Source organism: Strongylocentrotus purpuratus, unplaced genomic scaffold (genome assembly GCF_000002235.5).
Source record: "Strongylocentrotus purpuratus isolate Spur 01 unplaced genomic scaffold, Spur_5.0 spur5_contig_813, whole genome shotgun sequence".
In the NCBI taxonomy this organism is placed as follows: Eukaryota; Metazoa; Echinodermata; class Echinoidea; order Camarodonta; family Strongylocentrotidae; genus Strongylocentrotus; species Strongylocentrotus purpuratus.
Genome location: NW_022145517.1, coordinates 344,658 through 363,758, shown reverse-complemented (window position 1 = coordinate 363,758; position 19,101 = coordinate 344,658). Strand labels below are relative to the sequence as shown.

Sequence of the window (19,101 nt, the reverse complement as noted above, 5' to 3'; positions counted from 1 at the left end):
AGCTGGCAAGCGTGAGCTGTATTAAAAACCTTATCCATGTGCAACGCACTTGGTCTTAAGCTACTACCACACAAGTTATTTGGTATATACATTTTTCTTTCATTTTGAAAGAATGGACATACAAAAATATACTATTACTATTACTATTGTTTACCTGGGGAGACCTCATTAGCATCAGTGCTGGACTAAGATCTGAACCCTCAACCCTAATAAAGGATGAGAGTCAAGTGAATGAACTAGACCGCGACACCTCCACCAATTACTGTACCAACCAATCAATGAATGATTATAGCTTTTACCCCACTGAGGAGAAGGATATGGCAGAGTCTGTTAACATCCAGAAGTTCGTTGATCCTGAGTCACAGATAATAATGGCTTTCTAGCTCTTAGCAGACGATGTTGTCACGTAAACCGCGGCCTATATATCCTGATAACTCAGTATCATTATCATTTTCACTTTCTTTATACATACAGTGTGTATCAACAACAAAGAGTATATGCACATTTATTTTAATAGCTCCTATAATGATAGGTTTACGTTTTGTTCCGGCGGCCACGGCAATCACGTTTCCGGCCACCGTGGACAAAACGGGATGGACGTGAGACAACGCGGGGGAAGGAATGCATAGGCAAACGTGACAGGCGTGATTGCCGTGGATGCCGGGCCAGATTTTTAAACTGTAAACAAAAAGGACCACGGCAGTCACGGTGCGGATGAGAAACCTAGTAGGTCGTAGTAAAACGAAGTGAACGCAACAAAACGTGACAGTACGTAATGAAAAAACTTGGCAAGACGTAACAAAATTTGACTACATAGAAAAATAGCAAAAATCCCAAGGCGCACTACGTTTCGGGTCGTGGTCCGGTGTCGTGGCCACCGGGAACACAACGTAAACCTAGCATTATGAAATGTTGATAAACTATGTGCCCTTGAAAATTGTTTTCATGGTAAAGAGTACCTTTATTCTCTCTAATGACACCTTATTCATTACTTTGTTTCCACAGTTGTTTTAGCAACTAACTTTTCCAAAAGTCTTGAAACAATTCGTTTGTTCCAAGCTTGGGCTAAAAAAAAAACGGGTGTCGAAAACCATTTTGCATGCTTTACAGACTGAAAATCAATTTAGCTTACAGTTTTTTCTTCTTTCTTTATGTAATGCTTGTAATATTAATTTGTGCACTCAAGTATTGGAAAAGTTAATGTTGATTTCAACTCCTTATAATGTTCAACAATGGAAGAATTGAGGCTAACATTCTCCGCGTTAAAATAACATCATACATCGATTCCTTCTATTAAATTATTGAATTTAATCCTTTTCAAAGCCTTTCCTCATAATTTACTCTTGATTATTTTGTATAGCTTAAATCATCGATTTCATATGCTATTCGGATAACGATAACTTACGCGAGAGATGGCGAAATTCACAAATTATCAAAGCAGACGAACTTCTTGCAACTGTGTCAGATAATTAAATGAGACAAGAAGTTTGCAGCCTGTTCAGAGAAAATTCAGATTACCATATGAATTTAATATCAAGAGTTTTTTTTGTACACCATATGCAATTAAAGCTTATCTTATCACGTGCGGCTTAATCTAGTTTCACTATTTATTTTCATATTCTTTAAACAAGCAACAACATAGATACAGGCCTCCAGCTGAAGCTTTTCACATGAACTTATTGATAAGATTGGAAAGTTCGGAGACTGCATGACAATGCAAATCTAGACCTTGGCTGGGGGAGGGGGCATCCAAGCCAACGGTGACCCAAGAAGAACATGTTTCCCCTAGCCCGAACTTTCCTGTGCGAAGACGAGTGCTTTTTAAATATATCTCTTTATAACTTGTAAATTATTACTTTTATTTACGTTCATTGTGTCATCAGTTTTGTGGAGATATGAGTGTGTGTGGGTAATGTGAATGAATATTGTAAAGGCGTGTTCACTGATCACACAACATAACTCTCTGTTTAATTTAACTACGAGGAAATAAGATTGCACTGGCAATAAAATACATGATAAAAAGTATTCCCTTTTCGTTATTTTATTGGGTACTGACAAGGGTGTCGATTTGTAATTGTATCCGTGGTTCGGGGGGGGGGGGGATGATTGGTGTCAAAATATTTTCGGCAATGGATCAAAGCAACCAAGAGGTAGAAGCGTGTGGCAGGTTGCACCCCCTCCCAAAGCGCGTAGCCAGGATTTCATTTTAAGGGGGGGGGGGGGGGCGGTAGTGAGCTCGCGAATAGCTTATAGAGGGCGCTCCCTAGGAGGTTGGGTGCAGGGAGGGGGCAGTTTCCCCCCTCCCCGAGAAGCGCGGAAGCTTTGACGTTTTATTAAATTATTAGAGAAAGAAGAGACGATTCGTTGGACCATTGTTTGAGTCAAGTTCCCCTTCCTCCGCGCGTAGCGCGAAAGCTCTGACGTTTCATTAGATTATTAAAGAAAGAAGACGATTCGATGTACCATTCTCGACTCTTAATCCTCGTCTGAATTCAGTCCCCCCCCCCCCCCCCCCCCGCGTGGAAGCTTTCACGTTTCATTTAATTAATAGGGAAAAAAGACGATTCGTTGTCACGAGTCCTTGTCTGAATTCAGTTTCCCCGCGCGGAAGCTTTGCATTTCAATAAATTATTACTCTTAATCCTTGTCAAAATTCAGTTTCCCCCTACCACGCGAAGCGCGAAAGCTTTGACGGTTCAATACATTATTACTCTTAATCCTTGTCTGTATTCATTTTCGCCCATCCCGCGCGAAGCTTTACCGTTTCATTAAATTATTAGAGAAGGAAGACGATTCAATGTATCGTGTCCTTGTCTGATTTCAGTTCAACCCGCTCGGGAGCTTTGACGTTTCATTTAATTATTAGGTGGTCTGTCAACGACAGATCACCTATTGTTTTCGTCAGAATTTTCTTTCTTTATTATTATTTATTTTTATTTCCTACACTTTTTTGTGCCATAGATAACTCAAGATCAGTTTAGTCAATTTCGTTCAATTTTGGCACAGTCATAGGTCATTGTCATAACACGTGACAGTAACCTTTTCAAGGTCATCAGGTTATCATGACGTCATCCAGGCGCCATTTTGTGAAATCACATTATCCATCATATCTTTATGATGCATAAACAAAGTTCATTCATATTCATATCACATATACTTCAGGTCAAGGGTCAACAAGTCATGTCATCAAAGGTCACATAAAGGTCATGACGCGCACGTACGCGCGCGTCAAAATTTTAAATTGCTCAAAATCACTTAACTATTTAACGAGAGTACGAATCAGGTCATTTTAAGCATTTCAAAAATTTCCGTCCGTACTTGTCCCCGCGCGCGGTGCGCGCGCTCACAACGCGCGGAAAAGGTCAAATTCATTTTTTTTTACATGATTTAGATTCCTCTTACCGTAAATAATAATTTACATTAATTTCAGTCACTCTTGACCTTTCATAAGGCCGTGAGCGCGCGTCAAATTTCAAATTCCGCGCGTGCTGCTATGGGCAATATAATGTAAATTTGATCAAAAACATGCTACTTTATAAATCGAAATAGCTCTACAGATAGTCCGTCGACCCCCAATTTTTATATCATGGTTGGAAAGAGCATGAGTTGGAGATATGATTTCATACCACCCTGACTCGTACAAAGTGAAACAAAATCTTCATATTTGCATCTAAACTAGAGAAAATGTATTTTGTTGATGACGTCATTTTTGTCTTTGTTTAATTGAGATTATCTCACTTATCGGTGATCGATTTTCTTCCAGATTTTGATATCTTGTAGCTGAGATAATTCTCTATCATAAATATGTCATTTATTTTTCATTTGGATGACGTCATCATAGTTAAATATTCGATTAAAGGCGACAATACAATTTTGTCATATTTGCGTGTTATGTCTATGGGAGGTCACTTTTTTCAAAACATGAATCTCCATGACAAGGTGTTTTGACCAGTATCTCGGTTGTTATTCAACAGTTTTCTCCCAAATTTTAGTATGTTGTAGCTGAGACTATTTGCTATCTAAATATTTCCTCATTTTTTTCAATCAGATGTCAGGATCATGCCCATGCTCATCATTATCATTAACATTATCGTTTTTATCATATAACATTATCATTATCATCATCATCATCACCTTTACTATCATGATCATCATCATGTTCATCATGATCATCATTGTTTACATGTCTATATAACTTCTCCCATTCTCAAATCTATCATAAGACTTAGACAGACCACCTTATTCGTCCTCGTGACGAATTAAATTCTAGTTACTCTTAATCCACGTTTGAAATCATTTTCGCCCATCCCGCGCGTAGCGCGGAATATTTCATGTTTCCTTAAATTATTAGAAAAAGAAGACAATTCGTTGTATCGTGTACTTTGACGTTTTAATTAATTATAACTCTTAAAGCTTATCTGCCGCAGTTTATAGGAGGGATTAGACTGCCCTGCAAGGTCACCGGACAGGTGGTTATCTCATCAACTCAGCTCTCAGTTAACATAAGAAAAAGAGGATCATGGGGGAGCAATGGTCACCGATTAGGCATTGTTTGTTATATAGGGCGCAAGTAGCTGCAAGTAGTGCAGTGGGCCTTGAATCCTAGCTTTGCAGTTTCACTAAATTAGAGAAAGAGGACGATCCGTTGTACTGTTCTCTATATTAATCCTTGTCTGAATTCAGTTTCCCCACTTGATGCACGTATGGAACGTTCGTTCGCAAATGTTTGCATGCACAGCCCGAGTGGTGGGTATCATGTTATCTCCCGGTAGAGCTTGTCGCAATAGCTTCTGGAAAGGAATTGTATATCACTGTTAGTGTTATCGGCCACTAATTAGGCCCATTAGCGACTATACAAAATATATGCTCTTCCTGGCTGTTTGGGAATGTGTCAGTTTGCAACAGAAATGGAGAAACGCGAATTTTGTTGAAAATCATGTGATATATTTGGGGGGCTAGCGCCCCCAAGCCCCCCCCCCCACCAGTACACCAGTGACATAGGCCTACATCAGCTTTTCAATAAAACAAAAATAAGATGTGACATTGTAATTTTTTTTTCAAAAATGAAAAATGTTTTATGAAATATCAGGAAATTGAAAAAAATAAAAATAAAGATACAATGCCGTGAATTTTAAAAAGGGTGAACGGAAACAACATAGCAACTAGTGAACTTTCTTATAAGTCATACTAAATCTTTCTCCTTGTCTCCGATCTAATCACGAATTCGTCACAGAGTTCATCTATGTTTACACTGTCCAGAATAATTGTTTGATGTAGATTGCTACTTTTGCGCTGATGTTGCAGACAAAACACTTACAAAGTGTAGTCATGCAAGTGAATAAATGATTCGGAATGAGAATCATTTAAATGAGGATCGTGGATATTGCACGGAGTTTAAATGGTCATGTAATGAATGAGAACGAACATTAATAAATTGAATGCGATGAATGAATAGAGCTTACGACAATGGTAAAAATGACGTCGAAAGTCCATGCATGAAGATGATGACGGATGAAACGAAGAAAGGGGCTCACGCGATGATTGTGCGGAGGCTTGATGATGGAAACGCGACTTTGTTGACGTGGCTGAAGAGCCGAGAAGAACGCGATGTTGATGCCGACACTCGTGATGATGATGAATGTAGCGCTCGGGCAAGAAGAGAAGATACGAAATGTGGCGCTCGACGACGAGGCAGTGAGTCGCTCGATGTCGGAGGCCCAGGTTGAAATGTAGACATCAAAGCCGGTGGTGGTGATCGTGAAGAGCAGTGAGTCGCTCGATGCTGGATCGATGAGCCGGACTTTGAAGTGAAATCATCAGAGTTGCAGTGAGACGGACTCGTTGATGGAAGTTCAGACGAGCTACAGTGAATCGAGCTCGTGTGTGAAAAGAGCTACCGGAACGAAGAAACTGGCAGCTCCCAGCGCAGAATCAGGTGCCATGTCGGGTCCTGATTTAAACGTTCCACTGCAAGACTGCCCGTCCTTTGAAGACGGCAAAGAAAGAGTTGATGTGCCATACAAGAGGTGATAGGCACGGAAGAGAATTCTCCAAATGAAATGAAGGAGGTTAGAAGTGAAAAAGGATTTGCTCCTGGTGTATGCATGAAGCAAATTGTGGTGGTAGAGGTGACATTCTCAAAAATGACGTGTTGCTTCGATGAAGAACTTTGAAAAGTGTAGTAGTGAAGAGAGTTAGAGAGAAGATGTTGTTTTCATCCTTCTTGGGAGGCAGGATAAAACAAAGAGAGTTCTATACCAAATTTTGAGAAGTTAGGGCTAGTCACTGGTGATAACTGCAGTGTCTAGGGCCATTACAAGCTGACACTTGTTGACACATATAGGGTGGCAGTGCCTGGCATAATGTCAGAGGGCAATGTCCTCCCAAATTGGGTTTGCAAAGTAACAAATGAAATTGGGAAATGAAGAAAGATGAAATGAGAAAAATACTACAGTTTCTTTGCAATCAATACATGCACTTCTCTGTCCAACACCTAGCATTCTACTTAATTTAAATAATCTGTTTGAAGTTCAATCACTTTAATTCTTATTCCCCCCCCCTTCCTTCTCTCTCTCTCTCTCTCTCTCTCTCTCTCTCTCTCTCGTTCTTACCAGGCGTTCAAAATTAATAACCTTCTCTTTCACTTCAGATATTCACCCCCCTTTCTTCACTTTGGCTCTTCAACTATTACAACACTACCATTGAAATCAATTCAGTCCTAAATTATCCAAATTTTGCAATTCCATTTGATGGTAATCATTTAGAGCAAATTCAATAAATATGCTACAAATCCATATATACAATAAATGAATTTATTATAACAATATGCAACAGTGTTTTATATGAAACTATACAATCATGTATGAACAAAATCATCCACAATGGAGGATAACCAATAGCATCTCAAATACACTGATCGAAATTGACTGCAGAGAATAAATCACATAACAGATTGTTTCTTAAATTTACCCACACACAAAAAGAAAAGGCATGTAATTTCACATGATTGCTTCCATTCTCTCCCTATATCATATCATCATGCCCCTTTGTACATCACAAAAATAGATCACCGACCGTGAAAGTTTAAATGAATTTCCAGTAAACTTTCATTAGTTTGATTTATTAGTGACCAATGAAAATTGAGGTGGACATTTTTCAAAAGCAGCATACTGCTAGAAATTGATGAAGATGATATGTGTATAAAGGTTAGGGTATTTTACCAGTCTGAGACTGAGGAGCAGGTGGAAAGACAGTGTCTTATCTCAAAGCAAACATTGGGAGGATGGCAGTACTAGGTGCGTGCCATACGTGCAGGCTTACATGGTGCATGAGCAGTTTAGAAATGAATTGCAATCCTTATCTGATGTATATTTTGCTGAACTGATGTCACACATCACATGCACAATGAATAATTGCGTAAAGTCCTGTGAACTCCTTCAGGTGATGTTAAGTTCTCAAATAAAAATGAAACTGGAAGGGGAAAAAATGCTAGCTAAAATACCAAATTTTAAACGAACATTGATAAATTCAGAGTGAGGTATATTTTCAATCAATGTGAATCTTTGTTCCTTTTTTTTTAATACTAGTCAAAGTAGTCATGCAATCTTCTTTCTACGTTACTCCAAAGAGAATGAGAGAAACTGTATGCTTGTCAAATTTCTGAAATTATGTTATTCTTTTCGAATTTACATCTCAAAATGTACACCGCTGTAACCTTTAAAAAAAAAAGGTAAATTCATAGTTTCTGTGCATCAAACTGAATGGTAAATAGAAACCCTGAATTTAACCAATAAAAATTGCTTCTAAATCAAGTTTTAACATTTTAGTGTATAGATTTAAGACACACATTGACTTTTCTGTCATCTATATTAATCAATTTTAAAATCATGATATTATGTACTTGTATAAGTCCATGCTTTAAGGCACTCCAAAATGTTACACTGGCTTCAGCTTCAGCAAGGCTGGCAATATCGGAGTTCAAAGCATTCAAATACTTTCTCCCTAACAGGTACCCAAATACTAAACCTGGGTGGAGAGCAACAAAAGTGAATAAATGTCTTACTAAGTGCCATGCCAGGGTTTATAACTCATGAACTTTGCAAATCCATTCAAGAGTATACAACACTCAACTACAATACTTCTGGAGGATGAATCACTATTATTCATTAACTCCTTCATGTCAAGTTACAATGTTTTTTCTATATTCTTGATGTTCAATACCCTAGTTTTTCATTCAGCGAGGTGCGTCCATCTCCTTTTTGATCTGGGGGGAAAGATGGGGACAAAGAAAAGAAAGCAGAGATATATGGAAATGTTCATAATCACATACATCAAACCAAAAAATTATCAATTTATTCCTTAAACACATACATATCTAAAGAATTTTATCTAGCAATAATCCCATTGTAAAACATAATAACAAATTAAAGAAGCTTTATACTTGACTGCCTAGTGATGGTCTACTACATTCACACAAATAAAAAGAAAGTCCAATTATACATTCTCAGAGGAGGTTGTTCATTTGGTGAATTGCTGTTTGGTCTACAACCAGTTCGTCTACTCCCAAATATAGTCTTTTCCCATATGGTCTACACACTCAGTCCATCTACTATTCACATGGTCTAATAATATTTTTGTCTACTTATCATGTGGTCTATTGACCATTTAGGCTAATAGTCATTTGGTCCAAATTCGATATGGTCTAACCATGTGGATAGTAGACAGCCTGGGTGTAGACCACATGGGAATAGACCAACTGGGAAGTAGACAAATCGGTTGCAGACCAAACGGCTATAAACCATTCATTTCTAATAAGCCTAAATGTTTGTGTAAAGTACCCTACTTGATGATTCTGTTTCTACAAAAGACAAATTGTTCACTGTTTGAAAATCCTTGCAGAAATGTGTCTGTGACATTCTCTTTTACATTATGATACAATTTAAGTGAAATTTTGCCATCAAATTTTTCGAGCTCCCAACACTTTAGAGGGGCTTTATTCCCTTCACCCAATTCACTCATAATAAACTTTTTGACAGATTAGTATGAAAACACTTGAATGCTGTAATAAACTTATTACTACTTTCAATTGGATGGTATTACTTCCATTTTCATCCACAAGGAAACATGTTAAGATTTGTTTGTTGAAAGTTGAATCCGAGGTAGGATGATCTTAATCTACGTACCTGTAGGAGGCTGCCAATCCGTGTAATCCTCACTCTCTTCCATCTTCTCTCCTTCATTATCCCTTAATGATGCCAGCATACCTCCTACAGACTGGTGACTTGATCCGTCTCCTTTGACCCCTGCCTTGCTTGGCCCTCGAGAGGGACCTTTTACCAGTCTCTTTCCTACAAATGGGAATGGAAATTGTTCAATCTTTATTTAACACTTTGCGTGGACTATGCGTACACAAGAATTTTAAAGACAATTCAGAAACATTAAATAAATCATAAACACATTACAAAAATGCATATATGGCTGGCTGGCCCAGATCTGACATATTTATTTCATGAACAGATAAAGCTTTACATAGGAAAACTATATGAATCAATCAAATGTAATCAATGAATTTATACTTTTTTCTAACCAAGTTCATAATTTCTGTTTTGGCAAAGTACTTTCATGTGCAGTAATATATTACAAAAAGCTTTTAAACTTTAAACATTTCCTGCTATTCATCAAATAATTCAGGGCACTAATATGCTTCTGAATGATGATTACACTTTGCAATAAATTTCCCCTTATCCATGGACATTCACTACAATTCCATGTCAAATGGAAACTGTTGAAAGCAGAGGGGGAATCCCCAACAGATCCTTTATCAATACCTGTTGTATTCTGCATACTTGGTGGGGGCATAGCCGGACCGTACATCTTCTTAGATTTCACTGGAACCACACCCCCCTCCTCCTCCTCCTCCATAGCATCTATGGACTGCTCCTTAGGCATGGCAGGGGGCATGGCTACTCCATACACTCGTTTGGGTGCGGAGGAAGATGGAGTAGGGTCAGCATCTTCCTTCTCCATGGCAATCGGTGTTGTATCCATCTCATTGGATGATGATGGAGGAGGAGGCATTGCTACTCCATACACTCTCTGGTGCTGAGGTGGTGGAGCTTCACCCTCTATCCTCTTCAATGCTTCAATCTCACGACTCCCACACTCTGCTGCATGAAGAACCTGATAAAACAAAGAGAATAGAAATTAAAGACACCAAACTTTGCAGGACAATACAAGCAAATATCTCTGCATGTGTATCAGGATAACATCTGCAGATGGTCATCACAAAGCTGCTCGGCTGGACCACCTGCATTAACTCCTCTTTGTGCAGACTGTCCTCAAGGAGGCCTCTACACCTATATGTTAAGAACCTTGAGGTAGACGGTGCTACAGAACCAACTGTCCTTGAGATGCTGAAACCGTATCTTAAAGCTTGGTCCTCTCACCATCCTGGCATCAGCCTTCACAGGAAGCCCTCGGCCCAACTGAACGGCTTTCGGTCAGGTGCGGGCCAATTTCAGACTGTTGTCAAATTCAGACTGTTGAGCATGTTCTGAATAAGTGTGCTGTAGCTGGACCTCCATGCCCCCCACCGATGAACCAACAACTGGCGTCATATTCAAATTGTCAGTTTTAAAAAGCTATGGTTGATATACAACATTATAATAGGTAAATAACAGTGAAGAGATACAAAGAATACCAGTTTAGAAACTTTGAGGTTATAATAAATATTGGCAAACTTGATTCTTGAAGAGGAAACCTACCTGTTTTTCATGTGTACTCCTGATTTCTGTATCTTTATTATCACCAGCATCTAACAAGAAACCACAAAAGGAAGAAAAAAGAGCAAAGTTTGATGAGCAGATATTTTTACATTCTATCATGTTACATCACAGAACAAGGTTTATCAAAAAGTACCTGCTAATCCGATACACTCTTGTCTATTAATGAAAAATGATGCAGGTAGGGATATATGAATATTCATATCCCCGGTAGAGATATGAATATTCAACTCCAAAACAATGAATGATTGGTAACAGTTGTAATGTTTTGAAACCATGTGTTACCTTGGAGAATCACTCTTTCCTCTAATAACACACATAAATTATCTGTTGATTTAGTTATGCAAACGTGAAAAACAGAAATGTATTATCATGCAATAGACTCTGTAATAATGAAATAGGTTGGGTTTTTTTCATTCAGAAATTGGGTATTTTGTTTTTCTTTTCTTGATGTGGTTTACCTACCATTTTACTACGTATTATGTGCTATTTACCTTCATTTTCATCCTCCTCCTCTTCTTCTTCCACCTCTTCTTCTGTTTCCTTCTTTAACTTGAAAGCGTTTATTTGAATCTTTGAGATAGAGAGATAGAGAGAGAGAGAGAGAGAGAGAAAGAGAGAGAATAACCAATATGTATAATGTTATTGAAAATCAAAATGTTGCAAAATTACAATTCATACAGACAAGGAGGGACTCTAGTTGAGAGATTAGTGAACATTCTTAATTTCAAATTAAATAAGGATACCAAATAACTAACCCCATTTTACAATAATCTGGATAAACGTCTTCACTGGGGATGTTATTGCTGGTCTTTCAACATTATTTTCTTCACTGTGGTACTCCAGAGTAGGGCACTCAATATAACTGTGCTAATTTTCTTACAGAAAAACAAAATCCATATTCTGCATGCAATTCAATAGGGATGTAGAGAAACCATATCATCAACGCAATTAAAACTTGAAAATGTACGCAAAAATATAGAGGTATTTATGAGAAAATTCAATTGATCATATTTTAATCTGGATTACTTGGCAACAGTAAATCACAGTTCAATACATCTATTTTCTCTATTCACCATAAATTCACAAACTGAATAAGATTAGCTACCTAAAAATACAACAAACAATGTATTTGACAATGTGATATATCTTAAATGATAGGGAATGAAGTTTCTGCTTGGAGATATGCAATCAGAGGATTTACATCAAAGATGGACTACCACCTGCATAGAATCCAATCTGAACCTACCTTTGGTTGGAATCTATCTTTGAAGTTTGATTTGGATTTCATGGAACCAGTCATGGGTAGAGCCTTGCCTTTAGGAAGGGATTTCAACCTGAAAATAAAAGCACAGATGAAGGGATAACAATGTGAACTGATAAAGAATCAAGTTCTAGAAGAAAAAAATATTTCTGAAGTATCTCATGCATTCAAGAGACGAACATGCAGGATTTCAAGTTATGCTTATGTAAAACAAAAGTACATCTTGAAGATTGACATTTGTAAGGTGTTCTGCATCAAAAACTGATTTCCTTGGACATCGAGTGGAGTAATAATGCTACATGATGTTATAAATGGATCCCTCAGTATAATTGAAACTTGTAAATCACAAGTATTGTTCTACATATGTTGACAAATCTCTAATTGAGGATAACAGAGGGATGATTGGGGAAAGCATTGTGCACTTTAAAAGAGACATTTTGTTTGACTATAACATGTCAGTGTGATTGTAGGTAAAGTTCTAATACTGTTAGAAAGCAACGATATGTTTTCAATTAAATAATCTTTGTGTTTGATCAGTATAATCATAGTGAAAAGCATGTATATAGTATCTACCAAGTTAGATTTTACCTTGGAAAAAAAATAGTTTACTTTCATTCAAGTCTTTATAGTGTTCCTGATGCTTGGTGATATGCAGTACTTGGTAATATTTCAAGAAAAGTGACCTCTAAACTCTAGACATACCTGGGAGGCTCTGGAATATGCGTAGGTCTGGCCACCTGGACTAGCTTCTGTAGTCTGAACTGTTCCTTCCTAAGGTCCACCACCTTGAACTTAAGTTTGGCCCTCTGAGCCCTATCGTGTGAACTGCCCCCAGCCTTCAGGCTAGCAATGAAATCATCCAGGCTGTCTGATTCTCCGGACTTTGGTTGAACTGCAGAGAAAAAAAAGGAAAATTCAGAATAATTCCACAGAATCTGGAAGTAATCAATGCCAAAGTCTAAAACTAAACAACAAATCAGATAAAATAGTGTTTCAGAACCCTGTCTTCTGATATAGACGGTAAAGCATTTCGATCTGTCAATGTTTCTTTGAGTATGGCCAAAAGTAGCAGAAGCTTTGAAAGACCCATGTTAAAAGGTCAACCTTTGGACATGAAATCTAAATAAATTTGTTAACACATTTGTTTTAACCTTCCTATGGTATTCCTGGGTTGTTTTTTTATCAATCAGATTCACAATTTTTTTTCTTCTTCAGACTAATTTCTAAAGCTCTGTGGAATCACTAAGAGATGGAATAACATGATATGCGCTATAAAAGGATCGAATATCAATATCATTTACAGCTGATGCTGTAAGAAAACAAATAAAATGTGGTATAGAGAGCAATATTGTTGATAAATTTAACAACAATACAGTGCTAGAATCTAGACACTGTGAGTATGTACAAAATGCCTTTTTTTGTTCATTGAGTCCCGAGTGGTTTCTCAACATGGATCCAATGTTACAACAAAACGTTGCAATTCCTATATCACCATATTACCTTTCTTGGCTTCTTCAAGTTTCTTTTCTGTTTCTGCAAGCTCAGCATCAACTTCTGCAAGCTTTGCAAGCTAGATGATAGAATATACAAAAATATGAAATTATTTTCATTCTTAATAATAAATATACCGTACCACAGAAGGAGTAAAATTTGATGTATGATAGTAGGTATTTAGATCTCAATGCAGGTTTGATCATAACATCAACATTTCTGTAATTAATCATTCTCTGCCTGAACTGTGAAAATGAAAGAATGCTACTTAGCCATCAATGGAAAGAGCCTACCCAGGGTCATATATTAAAATTACATAATTACAGCAAATTTATGCAAAACATAAGTTATAATTCTAGATGTTTCATAATATAATTGTTGATAAATTTTAGAAATTTTAGACACATGTCATAAATAGGATCAGGCTTTTGCACTTGCAGTTACAAAGACATTGGGTTTCACTAGTGCACAACAGTTTCCACATAAAGAGCCTTTTAAGACTTTAAAAGTTATTAAATAGATTTACAACTTCCATTTGAAAAGAAAAGAGCATCTGTAAGGTTTGTTATATCTGACATATGTATCCATCATCATGCCACCACCTACCAAAGAGTCATATGTCTGAGCCTTCTCTTGAAGGAGTCCAGCTTTCTTCATACGTTGTTTCCTCTTCTGCTCAATGGCTCCAGTTCTGTCCAGGAACGTATCATCATCGCTGTCATAGTAATCATCCTGAGCCCAGTCTTTGGCTTTCCTCTTCTTACTTTCTGTAGTTTTTCAATGCAAACAGTTCTATGCTCTCAAATTTATGAAGAAATACATTCAGGACGTTTCATCATACATACACAGTTTATACTTTGACATGTACCTATCATACAGAAACTAAAATGAAAGACAGAAAATATTTATTCACAAAGCCTAGTTTGTTGGTTCGAAAAACATATTTACTGCATGATTAACAAATCAGTATTTATTTAAGACAGTTTCACTTGAAGTGCCATCTCATTTACCATCAGCTCAGATGCCGGTAAGTTTTAATGATTAGAAATTAACAAAACAAAAATGTCTTGTAGATGTGATATCCTACCATGGGTTGCCTGTCTAAGAACCCCATGAGCATCCAGAATACGACAAGCTTCCAAGGCACAGGCTATGACTGCCTCCTTCTTCTTGCCTGAGACCGATGCTTCTGCGTAGATTGGAAGCCCTACTTGATCATCCAGAGGCAGCCTATGATCAATACGTTCAAATTTTATCAGTTGGGAATGGAATCTCAAAAAGAAATTGGGAAGCATAGAGACTTTGATGTGATTTTTGACATGAATCAAATACTAAAACAGAGTTGAGAACTACATCTTGGGAAGCGTCAAGTACAAAAAGAAAACTTTTCTTTTTAGGCAATGCTCGAAACACAGACAACCGAGAAGGTAACATGTTCAACATTTATCAGTTGGAGTGATCATTTCAAAATCAATTTGGAAGCACATAGAGACAATTATGAACTTTGATATGCGCTACATAAAAATGGAATGACATTATTGTTAATATTTGGATATGTAGGTAGAGCTCTTTCATTGAATCATTCACTAATGGGTCAAGATAAATTGCAACTTTTCACAAGGTTCTTGAACCGCGATAGAGGGTTGATTGATTACATTTGAAACAAACTGCAAGGAATTTAGAGGTTAGACATTATCTATAAGTCACAACCAGACGTCAAAAATAAGAAGAGACAATGAACTGTAATATCAGGTGACTTACTGTACTCTGCAAACGTACTGATGGTCGAAACCACTCCCTTTCTCATCCACTTCATATTCTAACTCAACATCTATACAGACAAAAAGGAAAACAAAAGAAGAAATTAAAAATGGTTGGTATAAATGGTTCTTTCAAACATTGACAGGTAAAATGGAAATACATGTAGCTGAAATTTGAATTATTAAACAACGGACAGATTACATCTTTGATAATATTCTTTTAATCTATCTAATTCTGTAAAACAAGCACAAAAATAATTACAGAGATTTCGACCACGATACTTTTCGCTCATTAACCCTGTTTGTCTGATTCTTCTATTTTCCCTACTATCTCTATTATCTCTACTATCTGTTTTTTTCTTTAAATTGTATAATTTGTATTTTTGTAATTTGCATTTATTCTATGTAAATAAATTGTAATTACTATTGCTGATATTTTTGGGGAATGTTGTCTTCTTTTGTATACAAACTTGCTGAAAAACGAGCTTGTGGCTAAAAGCAGGATTATTAATCACCATGTTGAATTAAAACAAGCAAACAAACCTTCTCTCTCAAAGAATCCTCTGAGTGTTTTCTTGGGATCCTTGATGTAAGCAGCCTCTCTGTCTTCCTGGGTTTCCATCGAAGCAAAGGGATTCTCTTCATCAGACTCTTCCTCCTCTTCATCACCACCCATACCTAGTATTAACAATCAAAATGTGTGGATAGAAAGGGTGGTTGAAAACTATCAAATCAATACAAGTGCCCTTCACTACATCTCCAACTTGCTTCTTACGTACGGCTTCATGTGAATCTAAGTTGCAATGATACGGGTCTTTCAAGATAAAAACCAATAAGATTATACATTATAACCATACTTATACTTTTGTCACAGTCAAAACTCAAAGGAGCATTTGTAGATGAAAATACCTACATAGAATAGTATTGAAAAATTAAACATGTCAAGTCATGATTCGTTGCTCATATGCAGCTCTAGTCAAATGCTAGAAAATCTTCATTCAAAACAAGCAATGTAGTATGAATTGTTGAGTCTGTGTACCTCATTTATATTCAATAGCTGAATAGCATCAATTTATCTAGTATACATCCTTGTAAAATCACTTATTTCAAACTTGTTCTGCTGTCTGCAACTCTGCATGGCTTTATGTTTGTTTATAAATCTCACCCCAATCGATGCCTTCTGATTTCTTTTCTTGAGCTTTCATAGCTGCCATCTCTTTCTCTGCTTTTCTCTTCTTCTTCTCTTCCATCTGCATCATCTGTTTTTGTCTGAGTTCCTTCAGCTCTGTAATGGTCATGTCAGATTCTTCCTCTTGTTCACCTGATGGTCCCTGCCATTACATTTGAATAAACATCATAAGAGGTGATGATTAAATCACACAAAAATAACAAGACTAGAATCCATTACTTCTAAGCCCTAGCCTGCAAGTCCAGATTCTATGAAACAACATTTAAATACATTTCCCTAAATCTGGGGTATAATAATTTTGGGGTTTAGATTACACTACATGGTATTCCGCTTATATATTTTAAAACAGTACATTCGATAGAAAAAAAGTTGTATGCTGTACAAGGCACATCGCATAAAATTACCCATTTAAAGTAAATCTCCACTTGGCCAGCTTGGGAATAGTCTACAGCAATATTTTACTTTTGAGGCCAAGTCAATACAACAAAACTTTGAGGTCAGTTTTACTTGTAGATGAAGATATTTGAGAGTGATTTATCAAACTACAAATGAACATTTACTCAGAAGGTACATAACCCCCTTCCCCTAAAAAATATAAATAACAATAAATAATAATCACAAATAACAACAATTATGAATAAATACAAATAAATAAATAAACAAAATTAAATGAAAAGAGCTTGGCTTCTACTGCACGAGATGAGATGATTTTCAATCTACCTGTAGGATAAAGAGTCTTGTACTTCCTCCAAGTTTGAACATATGTCCCACATTCATTCTGTAAAAGGCTTTAGCCTTTAACTGCTGTTTGTTGAGGAAAGACCCATGGGTGCTTCCAAGATCAAAGACATAAAAGCCTGGATCATGCTCGCCATCTCCTGTAGGTCTATACTGAAGGACCATGTGGTAACGTGATAAGGAAGGGTGGTCCATCTGAAAATCACAAGATGCTAATCGTCCAAATACATGGTAGGGTTTGTCATTCAATGCAACTTTGGAGAGAATGGATCCATTCTTCAGTACTTCAAGGTGATACTCTTGGCTAGGAACACCACTCCATGATGGTTCTTTATATGGAAGAGGAGGCGCGTTAGCAGCTGCCTTTTCGTTTTCTTCTGATTTCTTATCAAGCCTCTTTGAAACATCAGAACTTTTATCTTTCTCTTCCTGTTTCGACCGAGCTCCTTCACTTCCTTGGAAAGAACCGTGTTTTGATTTTGGAAGAGTCTTGGGCAAGGCAAATGCAATTGTACCCTTTTTAGGTCTTTCAACTGATGATGGAACTGCAAAACCTGAGCTTGTTGATGCAGTTTCATGATTGCTGGAACTTTTTTGTCCTTGTTTTGTGGAACTCAAGTTTATACCTGGCAATTTAAACCTTGGTTCGTTTTTTGTCATTGCTTGATCACAAGAACTTGATGAATCTGCTCCTTGTCCACCTTTCCTTTTACTTGCATCATCTTTCTCACTCTTTGTGGAATCTTCACTGTGGTAGCGGTCGCAGGTTTCAGCAGGTATGGGGGCATCCGTGCTGGACACGCAACCCGCTCCTTTCGGCACAAAGTTCTGGGAAGATTCGGTGGCTGCAGTGCTTGATCTTTCTGCAGTACTTGATGCTAAAACTTCAATCGATGTGTCATCAGCCATTCTGGAAAGCCCACCAGTATCGCTTGATGATACTTCACCTGCATTTAGACATCGATTTGTTTCCACATCATCGCTACTCGACGACACCACTTCGTTTTGGTCTATCGTCGACTTTTCCATGGAGCTCGAGGCGGCCATATTGACAATTAGTGTTGTCTTACAATTCAGCCTCATTACACCTTTATTGAACATGTATGAAAGTATCATATAAATATAATCAAGTAGTTTATATTTAAAATTGTAGAAACAATCTAGTTCGTGATATTCAATTATCTCCATGAAACAAAACTAGAAAATATTGTGTAGACTATTATTTGGCTATGTCAGGAAGAACTCGTAAATATTTGACAGGCATGACAAAAGGCTAAGTATACATTTTCACTTTGTGATATGCATAGGGGTTAGGGGAAGAAGCCATGAGCAAAAAAAAGATGAAAAGAAAGAAAATCAAACAGAGAAAAGGTTGTGCATATTTTCAATTCAAATGTTATTGGAATCAGTGTACAACTGATATGTAGGCCTTTCAGTAGTTATGTTTTTGGGTCGTTTTTAGATTGTCATCTCTATTACTTTAGTATATTCCTAAAACCTCACAATCTATAGCTCACTCTCTTCTCGATCAATTCATTTTCCAATACCACATGTCCTTAAACTTATTTCTCCTTGCAAGTAGATGAATTGACTATATCTCTTTGTTCAATAATTATTTTTACAAATACAATATACCCCCCTTCCACATAGACACAAATACACATTCACACACCCTGACACACCCATCATCCTATTCAATCGAGTCAATCACTGTAAAAGATTCAACTCAGTATAGATGGGTTACATAGGCCCATACATTGTGTCTCACTGTATAATAATAGGATCGTTGCCTACTTGCCTTTACGTTCCAATTCTCCAATAATTCAATTTCTGCTCATTCATATTTTTTAAAATCATACATTGTAAATTTCTATAAAG

At 37.0% G+C, this 19,101-nt stretch overlaps 2 protein-coding genes across 2 annotated transcripts; both read right to left on the bottom strand.

Annotated features, from left to right (window-relative positions):
- Positions 1–6,798: 6,798 nt before the first annotated feature.
- LOC115921235 (proton channel OtopLc-like) lies at positions 6,799–11,249 on the bottom strand. The gene is made up of 5 exons (XM_030978509.1): positions 11,243–11,249; positions 10,764–10,813; positions 9,828–10,179; positions 9,183–9,347; positions 6,799–8,263 (listed from the first exon to the last, which is right to left on the bottom strand). Exons 1-5 carry the CDS (start codon positions 11,247–11,249, stop codon positions 8,214–8,216), a joined length of 624 nt encoding a protein of 207 aa, XP_030834369.1. The 3' UTR covers positions 6,799–8,213.
- A 3-nt stretch (positions 11,250–11,252) lies between these two features.
- LOC115921284 (kanadaptin-like) lies at positions 11,253–18,251 on the bottom strand. The gene is made up of 10 exons (XM_030978620.1): positions 17,206–18,251; positions 16,462–16,627; positions 15,840–15,974; positions 15,298–15,367; positions 14,624–14,766; positions 14,143–14,303; positions 13,546–13,615; positions 12,748–12,937; positions 12,031–12,118; positions 11,253–11,354 (listed from the first exon to the last, which is right to left on the bottom strand). Exons 1-10 carry the CDS (start codon positions 18,130–18,132, stop codon positions 11,268–11,270), a joined length of 2,037 nt encoding a protein of 678 aa, XP_030834480.1. The 5' UTR covers positions 18,133–18,251; the 3' UTR covers positions 11,253–11,267.
- Between the last annotated feature and the right edge of the window lie 850 nt (positions 18,252–19,101).

What these genes read in the sequence shown, in the direction of transcription:
- LOC115921235 (XM_030978509.1), bottom strand. An exon ending in AAGTATGCAGAATACAACAG is followed by an intron (nt 9,348 to 9,827) that starts GTATTGATAAAG and finishes TCCCATTTGTAG; the next exon opens with GAAAGAGACTGGTAAAAGGT. An exon ending in GGATTGGCAGCCTCCTACAG is followed by an intron (nt 8,264 to 9,182) that starts GTACGTAGATTA and finishes CTTTCCCCCCAG; the next exon opens with ATCAAAAAGGAGATGGACGC.
- LOC115921284 (XM_030978620.1), bottom strand. Translation starts at nt 18,132, where the DNA reads ATGGCTGATGACACATCGATTGAAGTTTTAGCATCAAGTACTGCAGAA. An exon ending in AGGATTCTTTGAGAGAGAAG is followed by an intron (nt 15,368 to 15,839) that starts GTTTGTTTGCTT and finishes TTGTCTGTATAG; the next exon opens with ATGTTGAGTTAGAATATGAA. An exon ending in AAGATAGATTCCAACCAAAG is followed by an intron (nt 11,355 to 12,030) that starts GTAGGTTCAGAT and finishes TCTATCTCAAAG; the next exon opens with ATTCAAATAAACGCTTTCAA.